General features: G+C 38.0%; 1 protein-coding gene across 3 annotated transcripts; it reads right to left on the bottom strand.

The window, feature by feature from the left end:
* Window positions 1–1,173: 1,173 nt before the first annotated feature.
* Window positions 1,174–9,087, bottom strand: LOC105524272 (dol-P-Glc:Glc(2)Man(9)GlcNAc(2)-PP-Dol alpha-1,2-glucosyltransferase). Of its 3 annotated transcripts, none has more exons than XM_011959464.1 (3): window positions 8,600–8,910; window positions 7,207–7,404; window positions 1,174–1,243 (listed from the first exon to the last, which is right to left on the bottom strand). In XM_011959464.1, exons 1-3 carry the CDS (start codon window positions 8,768–8,770, stop codon window positions 1,232–1,234), a joined length of 381 nt encoding a protein of 126 aa, XP_011814854.1. In that variant the 5' UTR covers window positions 8,771–8,910; the 3' UTR covers window positions 1,174–1,231. The 3 variants fall into 3 exon arrangements, with proteins under 3 accessions (XP_011814854.1, XP_011814852.1, XP_011814853.1); XM_011959462.1 differs by lacking the exon at window positions 1,174–1,243 and adding an exon at window positions 4,120–5,504 and having other exon boundaries at window positions 8,600–9,087; XM_011959463.1 differs by lacking the exon at window positions 1,174–1,243 and adding an exon at window positions 4,120–5,504 and having other exon boundaries at window positions 8,626–8,897.
* Window positions 9,088–10,254: the final 1,167 nt, after the last annotated feature.

Here is a 10,254-nt window from a genome sequence, read left to right as displayed (position 1 = left end):
ATCTTTCCAATGTCAGACACAGCTCAAAAGATTTCTGACTATCCATTAATGGAAAACATAAATGTAACAAAATTCACAGCATACCTGAATCTTACTAATGCTACCTAAAAATAACATATCTCTAGAATTTCACAGAAGATAGAATCAGTTCAAAATGATGTATTACTGAACCTATAACGATTTATGGACTAAACCTTTTTACGACACTTTTCAAAATAGACATACTCACAGATTTTCGTAACTGTTAACTGTAGGGCTCCACATACCCTTGAGCAGGGCAGTACTTTTTTTCATAATCACCTTATTTTAATAAACTCAGCTAAGTCTAATGTTTAAAAATTCATGAAAAAAATCTACTCAATAACTCTTGAAAACACAAATATAACTAAGAATGTTTCTAAAAGCAAGGATCTAAACACTTAAGAATGGTCTTGTCAATTGTTTCAAGTGAGTGACTTTGAGTTTGGTATCATTTCTTGAACAACTAAAGGCAAAATGGTCTGTTGTGCCAAGTTCTTACATAATCATTTTATCTGTTACCTACTTTGGAAAATTCACCAGCAAATGGCCATCTTTGAACTGCCTAGAAAATTTAACCAAGACATTTATCTTGAATTCAAAAGTATTGATAAGCATTCTTGTTTTAAAATAATAAATAGTTTAAAATAGCACATTTTAATACATGGCAATCTTTTCTTAAAATACCAAGTACTATATTTTATGTATTTTATAAAAAATGTGGAAGATTAATTTCTCTCTGAATGTAGATTTTCACCAAAACATCTCTTAAAACAGCAGGGACTCAACACTTAAAAATGAACTAGAACAGCAGGGCACAGTGGCTCACGCCTGTAATCCCAGCACTTTGGGAGGCCGAGGTGGGTGGATCACCTGAGGTCAGGAGTTTGAGACCAGCCTGGCCAACATGGTGAAACCCCGTCTAGACTAAAAATAGAAAAAATTAGCCAGACATGGTGGCGGGCTCCTGTAATCCCAGCTACTCGGGAGGCTGAGGCAGGAGAATCGCTTGAACCCGGGAGGCGGAGGTTTCAGTGAGCCGAGATCGCGCCATTGCACTCCAGCCTGGGGGACAAGAGCGAGGCTTCCCCTCAAAAAAAAAAAAAAAAAAGATCTAGAACAGTGCTCCCTTCAAAGAGCAATCTTCTTTAATTACAGGGTAGAATATTTTCTTCAATTTTGCCAGACTAGGTCAGAGTGGAAGCTTCTCCTCTCAGAAGTATTCCTAAATACAAAATCCTTGCATTAATATTATCAGACAAAAAGTTATTTTCCCTAAATTACACATTCTTTTTCAATTTTGACTTCCTGGATTTAGCTCTCCATTATAGTAAATTAATGACAAAAGTATAATTTCTTTGAGTGTCCTCTCTCATCTAATTTTTAAAAAGTCTGGATTAAACACGTTTTTCTATGATCACTGTTATAACTAATGCCAATCTAATTTTCTGGGTGCTAGAGTATAACCAAAAAATGGTCTGTATTTATCATTCAAATTATACTTGTAATTTTCACCTGCACACAATTTTATATTTGTAAATGTAGAATCATTACTTAAAACTCAGAGAAGCAAAATTTGACATTGAGGGGAAAGTAATTTGTTCACTTATAGCTACTTTCAAAGTTTAGAAACACAAAATTATGTTAAAAGATGAGTTCTATTCATAGTTCTAAATTTACATGTCAAAGTTAACATGCCCAAATAATACTTTCCTGTAATGGAATGACAACCCAAAAAATACACTCAAAATAATAAACACAAAATTCAAAAAGTAACACAAAATAATCCTACCCTGGCAGTTGTTCCCTAATCTACAAAATAAGGTCAGACCAGGGCGGAGCAAGATGGCCGAATAGGAACAGCTCCAGTCTCCAACTCCCAGCGCGAAGGACACAGAAGACCGGTGATTTCTGCATTTTGAACTGAGGTACTGGGGTCATCTCACTAGTGAGTGCCGGACAAGCGGTGCTGGTCAGCTGTTGCGGCCCGACCAGCGAGAGCTGAAGCAGGCTGAGGCATCGCCTCACCTGGGAAGCGCAAGGGGGAAGGGAATCCCTTTTCCTAACCAGGGGAACTGAGACACACAACACCTGGAAAATCGGGTAACTCCCACCCCAATACTGCGCTATAGGCTAAGGGGCACACCAGGAGAATATACCCCACGCCTGGCCGGGAGGGTCCCACGCCCCCGGAGCCTCCCCCCTTGCTAAACACAGCAGTCTGCGGCGATCTAACCGCAGGGCAGCAGCGAGGCTGGGGGAGGGGCGCCCACCATTGCTGAGGCTTAAGAAGGTAAACAAAGCCGCTGGGAAGCTCCAACTGGGTGGAGCTCACAGCAGCTCAAAATAAGGTCAGACCAAATGATTTCTCAACTTTCTTTCAATGCTGACATTTTTTTTTAAATGGATAATGGAATCAAACACTAGTCACCTTTAGCTGTATATTACCTCAGAAGTCACTTATTTTTTAACCTCTCAGTAAAGATACTGAGAGTTATTTAAAAGGTAAGATATTATCTCCTGATCCAACAATCCCACTTCTGGGCATTTATCCAGAAGATTTGAAATCCGTATGTCAAAGAGAAGTCTGCACTCCACGTTCATTGCAGACAAGTCACAATAACCAAGTTATTCAATCAACCTAGGTGTTCATCAGTGAATGAATGGATAAAGAAAATATGGCATATATACACAATAAAATACTATTCAGCCTTTAAAAAGGTAGAAATTCTGTCATTTGCAACAATATGGATGAACCTGGAGGACATTATGGTAAGTGAAGTAAGCCAAACACAGAAACACAAATACCACATGATCTCACTTATTTGTGTAATCTAAAACAACTAAACTCAGAGAAGTAGAGAGAAGAATGATGGGTACTAGAGGCCAGGGATGTGGGAATGGGGAGATGATAATCAAAAGATACAAAGCCTCAATTAGACAGAAGGAATATGTTTGACTTTTTTAAGATCTATTACACAACATGGTGAATACAGCTAATAATTAAGCACTGTACATTTCAATACTGTTGACAGTAAATTTCAAATGTTTTCATCACAAAATATGTCAAATATTAGCTTTATTTACTCATCCCACATTATATTCAAAAATCATAACGCCACTTTGTGCCTCATAAGTGTACACAACTATAATTTGATATATAAAAAAAAATTTAAAAAGGTAGCAATCATTATGAGGATTATCCTAAAATGTCCTTTAGTAACTGTCATGGACTGAAAAGTATCCCAGGAAGAGACCTGTCTACTCAGAACATGTGAATAAGAACTTACTTGGAACATAGGTCTTTGTAAACGTAATTAAGGGGCTCCAGACACAATCATTGTAGATCAGGGTGGGCCCTACATTCAAAGACACTGTCCTTAAAAAGGTAATGAAGAGAAGACAGAGGGAAAGGCTGTGTGAGCACAGAGGCAGAGACTGGAGTGAAGACTGCTGTCTGCAATACTTGGATAAGATTTGTCTATAAGCCAAAGAACTCCAAGAATTTCAGACAGCCACAAGATATTAGGAAAGAGACATGGAACGGAGTCTTCCTTAGAGCCTCCAGAAGGAACCAACTCTGCTGACACTTTGATTTTAGACTTCTGGCCTTCAGACTGTGAGGAAAATTGTTGCAAGCAACCAAGTTTGTGGTCATTTGTTATGGCAGCCCTGGGAAGCTAATACAATATGTATTTCAGAACGGAAATCCCCCTTTTAAAGAATTATAATCAACAAAATTTGTCTTTGGCCATCATACATTTCATATTAGGAATTAGTGAAAGAGCTTCATCATTTCTAGATTGTAAACAATAACCAACAATTTGATGCCTAGACAGACATATATGAGTCTTACTTTATCATTTACTATTTATGCATTTCTATTTTGACTTAGAATTAAAATTATATTTACTGAAATGTTAAGCAACTTTTCAATCAAGAATATCACCTGACCATTTGTAAATATTTGCTAATACATTGTTACTAGGTTGGTGCAAAAGTAATTGTGGTTTTTGCCACTGAAAGTAATGGCAAAACCACAATTACTTTTGTACTAACCTAATATTTCTCTCTGAAGAGAATAAATTAGTTCCAGTAATATGAAGCATACCCAGTTTTAATAAACTTGTACATACAAAACATTCCCAAGCTTCTTGAGGGGCCAATATTATGACAGCAATATGAGATATCTGAAAACAATTTTCCCATTATTCAGGCTTTTGAAGCAGGTCTTAAGCTTTCTCAGTTCTTTGCCACTTGATTTCTTACATATGTTTAAAATATATATTTATTTATATATATATATAAAAAATGTAATTTGAGGACCACCACTGCACCTAAAAGAAATTCCATGATTTCTACCTATTCAGTTGTTCTTTGTAGAAATAGTCTAATTATTAAGTCCATTTTTACAGTTCAAAATATCACTGATATTACCACATAAACCTTTGAATGTCCTGACTGTTTGGCCACTGAAAAGTCTTGTTCAGAAAGAGGTAAAAAGTTATGAAATTAACTATTGCATAGCAACTCAGTTCACAAACGAGTCTGGATGTGGGAGGCAGAGGTATGTTAAGCCTATAAATGACATAAGGTAAAATGAAGTAACGAAATTCCAGCAGTTTCTGAGGAACTATAACAATGAACAAGCATGTGAAAAACATTAAATTCCAAAAAACTGACTTTGATTTCAATGAGTCAGCTATACTCCAACCAGCAAATATATACGCTGGAACCAACAAATATTTCACAATTTCGTATCTTTGAAAAACTCTTTTCCACACATAGAAAGTATAATGTCTATTGTCTGCTAGCAAGTATTTATGAGCATAAGTGAATTTCCAAACTAAAAACACAGAGACTAAGGTAACCACAAAAAACAGAATTCTACGTTTCCAAACTAAGGAAAGAAATGTCTTAATTTTGCCAGGAGACAGCAGATGAGGAAAGGAAAAGAAGAGAGTAAATGAAAAAAAGTAGAATAGTTGAGGAAAATGAAGACAGGCTTCATGACTACTCCGATCGCCAATAACAATTCCACCATTAACTACTACAAAAACACAAAACAGAAATCCCAGAAGGATGTAGGGCCAAGTCAGATGGAAAAGCACACTCAAGTTTTTAAAGGACATGGAATAAGCCAAAAGAAACTGAAGAATTTTTCTGAATGTTGAAAATGGTCCTTTAATAGGTGGAAGTCTGTCTTCCTTCTTTTGTAGCTCAGTTTTCCAAGCCTCAGTTAACTTTTGTGCAATGACATTTCCTGCACAGAAGACAGCCCAGATGATATTCGTTTGCCGAAACATGAAGCCACAAAATCCAAGGAAGGCTGAAGTTTTATGATTTCCATAAAGACACATCAAATACGCAAAAAGAGTAAAAAACATAGATCCTGCTTCTGTATAATAAAGGAAGTTAAAAAAATAAAGTGTTGGAAATACTGCTAGTGTTAATGTTGACAAGACTCTCTGGATACTTGAGGCAGCCTTGGAGGAAGAAAAAAACAGATAAAATTATTTTCATGATAAAAAATGCTATTTCTGTTTACCTAATGAAGAGATTTATTTAAAAACTACTCAACTACTCAAACCTTATTTAAATAAAATTAATACTAATCTTATTTCTGGCTTTGCAAAAACACAATATACATTTATAAGAATACTTTCTGGTACTTTTTATTTATACCTATCAGTTTGGAGACCATGTGTGTGCCAAAGCTTCTGTAGCTTAACACATTTTGAATCAGGCAATGATTAGTTAGGGAGTTACTGAGTGCAAGATACCGACTAAGTTCTATGGGGACTATGGAGATAAACAGGACACAGTGCTGGCTCCATTTCCCTGAGCTTATGTTTCAGTGCCTTCAATAAGGATTCACTTAGCCATAATCACCACTTTCCTTTAAAGAAATCCTTCATAACTCTACACAAGGGAGAATGTAAACACGCATATGGTATTTTTACTAGTATACCCAGACTTACTTTTTCAAGATGAAATTTTCATGATGAAATAACAGGTATTTTTCTGAAAAGTGAGCCAGTCTAAAGTTCTATATCCTCTTTTGGCCTTTCTGACATGCTATTTCAGAATTTGAAAGTGTTCTTATGTTCTTGAATTGTATACTCCACTTAATCAAAATCACCAAATCAGACCACGCCATTTCCTTGACTAAAATTAAGGTCTCTCCATTACATGCTAAAGTTCAAAGTCCTCTCCGTGCCATATAAAGGCATTCATGACCTTCTTCTCTAGTCTTACATCCCTCTACTTTCTAATCCTGTAATTCCAAGACCAATTCCCTGCACCTCATTGTTCAGTGCCTTTCTTCCTTTGCTTATGCTGTTTGTCTCCTCAGGATTAATTCCCCACCCTACAGCCCTATCCGTTCATCAAGACTCAGCTCTGGTACCATCTTCTCTGTGAGGACTTACTGAATGCCACCTACTCCCCTCCCTCCCAGAAAAGCAATAAGTGTTCCCCTGCTCCTTCTCTGTATCCTCATATCATCTTATTTGTACCACTCTATCATAATTGACATTACTAAAATCATCTCTTATGGTTAAAAATAATCATTAGAGTTAATATTTACTGAGCCTTTACTATGTATCTGGCACTATTTGAAGCATCTTCCATTTATTAAGTTTCTTTGTTCCTTTATAACAGTTCTATAAGGCAGATTCTATTATTATTCTTATTTAATAGATGAAGATATGGAGCCACTAAGGGTTAACCTGCCCACAGTGGTAACAAAACTGCTACGTGGCAGGGAGAGAATTCTAACCCAGGCAATCTACCTCCAGGGTCTGCACTGTTATCACATCAAAAGTCCTCAGGTAAAGGGTGTTTTCCCTAATGAATATATACGTTTTACAAGAAAAAGACTGCCTCATTTATCTCTGTTGTCCCAGTGCCTAGCACATGGAATAAGCTTAGTAAGTATTTATTGAACTGGTTTGACTCACTTAACAAATATTTACTTTAGATTTTACAAATAAGCTAGTCAAGTGTTTAAATACAAATTTATTCTAAAATGGAGATGGAGGATTTATGTTTACCTTTACATAATATACAAAAAATACAAAGTTACAAAGTGTTAAAGACATTTTTCACCAAATCTCATAAAGCTAATTCATTGTAATTGTGGACCTGACTACACATAAACTTGTAATTAAGTATTTTGAAACATACCTTGTTTCTGGGTTGTACCTTGCGGAAAAGCAAATACAGTAAATAGAAGTTGCCAACACTGAAGAGAAGATTAACAAATCTGAGCATCCCAATGGAGCAGACAACATGTTCGGACCATCCAAAGATCCAAATGGCAGGTTTGACCACTCCAACTGACACCAGGTACAAGCCAGGTAATGTAGTAATCATGGGATCCCACTTTAAAATGAAAGGAAATGAAGTAAAAGCAAGAGGTAATACGAACAAGACAGACACAAACATGTCAAGCCCACGTCTCATCTCCAGCAACAATCAGAAATTTTGAGAAGTTATTCTGACAAGATTAAGTAAGTCCTTGGCAAAACAGGATTAGTTTTTCTTATTTTTTGCCCCCGGACCAGCTTAGTGATTGTTCAGATAGCAGCAACCAAGAGACAACAACAACTTAAAATCTATTTCTATTTTCCAAGAAATGTTCTTTAGAAAGCCTTTATTTTGGTAAATAAGCTGCAAATGCTCCAGTTTTTAAAAGCATGGAAACACTGGTTGGGACTCTAAGTTTAGGAAAACATTTGGTCCACAGGCTCCATGATGACAGCTAACATAAACGGAGACAGAAATTGTGCCAAACCCTCTGTATTAACGTTACAATATGCCTTATAGTAAAGATTACTGTCATTTTGCAGATGGGTAACCTGAATTTCTGAAACTCAGAACATCTCCAAGATCACAAAAGTAGGAAACCAAAGCACCATGATTTAAGATCAGATCTTTCTCTAAAACAGACTTTATATTTCTAGCCAGTATCCTATATTGTGTCACCAGAAAAGCAGGCGATGTTTATTTTGATATTTATATGTACATACTTGCACAGTCAAATATATATTCAAAAATGATGTGACTGGACTGGTTGCCAGTTTATCCAGTTAACAGATAGTTCACTAAAAATACTCAGGGAAGGAATTTGTGATTATAAATGGGTCACTTTTTGGTAGCTAAAGATCCCTCCAGTCCATACTATCCCACCCCTAAAATGCATAGTGAGGTGCTTGACAGGTGAGCTAAAGGTAAGTTTTCTGGTATTTCCAAGGAGCACCGCAATGCCTTTACTCCCGAGACAAGGAAAGACAAAGTGGGATAGATATCGTCAGCTGCCAAGAGGAGCGCTCAATTCCCCATTAAGTATTCTCCCAGATCATTCCTTCCTGGGAGACAGATCTATTGTTTATTCATTCATTTAATAAACATTTCACAGATCTCAGAGACAGGAACAAAATTCTATACCCAGTTTCTTTCATGTTCTGGGGCTGGTGGGGTGGAACGGGACGAGTTAAGTCTAAGGATGGGAGAAGGAGCTGGGGACGCTGGGACCTCTCAGGTCTCTCCTGGGGTGGGGACAGGTTGGAGACCCCACCTGGGAAAGGGAGAAATGGCCCTCACAGTAGCGTTGCGCCTGAGGCAGGTGGAAGATCTCGTCCATGTAGGGCTCTCGCAGCGCCCGGCTGAAGGCGGAGAAGAGGAGGCAAGACACTAAAAAGGTACAGCTCAAGGCAGCCGAGAAATAGTAACCCTCTAACTGCGCCATTCCTGCTCCCACAGCCACTGCCCAAGAACCCACTCCTGGAAAATTCTGAGCCCGGAAACCCGAGCTGGAAACTTGGGCTCGAAATGGGCGCGCTAGACTGGACTAGCCAGACGGGGCCACATACCGGAAGGCTAAAGGATGCTGGGAAAGCGCGGATCCGGAAAGATCGGGTCGCTGTTTCCCGGAGTGACGGGTTTAGATAACGGACCGGATGATTACCCTGTCAATCACATTGCCCAGGCGCACAGAGTGTCAAAACTTCCGGAAAGGGCGGGTCTCGGAGTTCGCCTAAGCGGGAGGTGCGCGGCTTGCTGCTTTGGAAAAAAAAAAGAAAAAGCCGATTCTTAGTTTGGATCTTTTCTCCTGAAGGTGGCGACGTTTCCCCACGTCTCCAATTCCAAGCCCTAAAATTTACACATTCCCCCCACCGTTACTTCTGTTCTTTTTATTAAACCCTCAGTTGCACGACTTTTCATTCCCTCAACTTTGGCGTGTAGGAAGGGGGCGTTGGTTGTGATAGCAAAGACTGAGACTTTCAGATGAAAATTTGAAGAACCAGAGACCCGTCAATACCGAATGAACTTAAATGAGAGGAGTGTTTGTTCGTTTGTTTGTTTAGGTTAAAAGAGAACTCTTTCAAAATGTGGATGCCCTCATAGGATTTAAACTGACATTCCTAAGGCACTCTCATAGCCGTATCTCGGTACCTGTGGGATCTGGAAAAAAATATATATATATATTTTAGAATTTGGGATGTTTTAGAATTCTCTGTGTCTGTAAATCTGTAAGGCAGTGTTCTGTTTTTCCTACTAAATCATAAGCGTGAACATCTTAGTGGGATTATACATCCTTTATGTTTGTAGTCCCCCAAATGGCTTTCACACAGTAGGCACTTCAATTTGTGGACTTTTATAGGCTGTGTAGACATCATCAAATTCCTGTATTCTGGGATTAAGTGTTGGGGGCAGGAGATGAGGTAAATAATTTGAAGAATGCCGAAGATAAATTATGTGTTGTAATTTTGTCTTGAGCATGGTTGGCCATGTTTTGCAGTAAAACTATCTCTCAGGTAACCTCAGTCACGTTGCCTTTGGCAGGAATATATCAGAATTGAGTCAGGATTTAAGGTTGCTAACCTCAGAGTTCTCAATTGAGCTCTTTTTCTGGGTCAAAACTAATTCAGTCTTTCTGAACTTAAGAAAGTTTCTTAAATTAAGCTGACTGCCTTTCCATTCTGTCTCTGCCTGTTTCCTCAATGATAAGAGGAGGTAGTGGTGAATGAGGGCTAGGATGGGAACATTTACATTACTGGAATAAAATCATGTCAAGATCCTACTCTGATGTGATGCTTAGCTTTGTTTTAACCATTATCTCCCATTTTATTATTGAGTCCATGCTGTACTTACTGTTGAAGTTGCTTGTAACATATCTCCAGATGATTCGGTCTTCAAGAGGTTGATGTGATCTACAAGTAATTAGCCCCT

The sequence above is a fragment of the Colobus angolensis genome, unplaced genomic scaffold, assembly GCF_000951035.1.
Source record: "Colobus angolensis palliatus isolate OR3802 unplaced genomic scaffold, Cang.pa_1.0 Scaffold496, whole genome shotgun sequence".
Classification (NCBI taxonomy): Eukaryota; Metazoa; Chordata; class Mammalia; order Primates; family Cercopithecidae; genus Colobus; species Colobus angolensis.
The sequence above is the reverse complement of the archived record's forward strand: the minus strand, read 5'-3'. Positions and strand labels throughout refer to the sequence as shown.

Bases quoted from the DNA above. Each gene is read 5' to 3' on its own strand.
- LOC105524272 (XM_011959462.1), bottom strand. From the start codon at position 8,770: ATGGCGCAGTTAGAGGGTTACTATTTCTCGGCTGCCTTGAGCTGTACC. The intron at 7,405-8,599 runs GTGGGGTCTCCA...TTCATTTTAAAG, and splicing joins GCCATTTCTCCCTTTCCCAG to TGGGATCCCATGATTACTAC. The intron at 5,505-7,206 runs GTATGTTTCAAA...TCTTCCTCCAAG, and splicing joins AGGTACAACCCAGAAACAAG to GCTGCCTCAAGTATCCAGAG.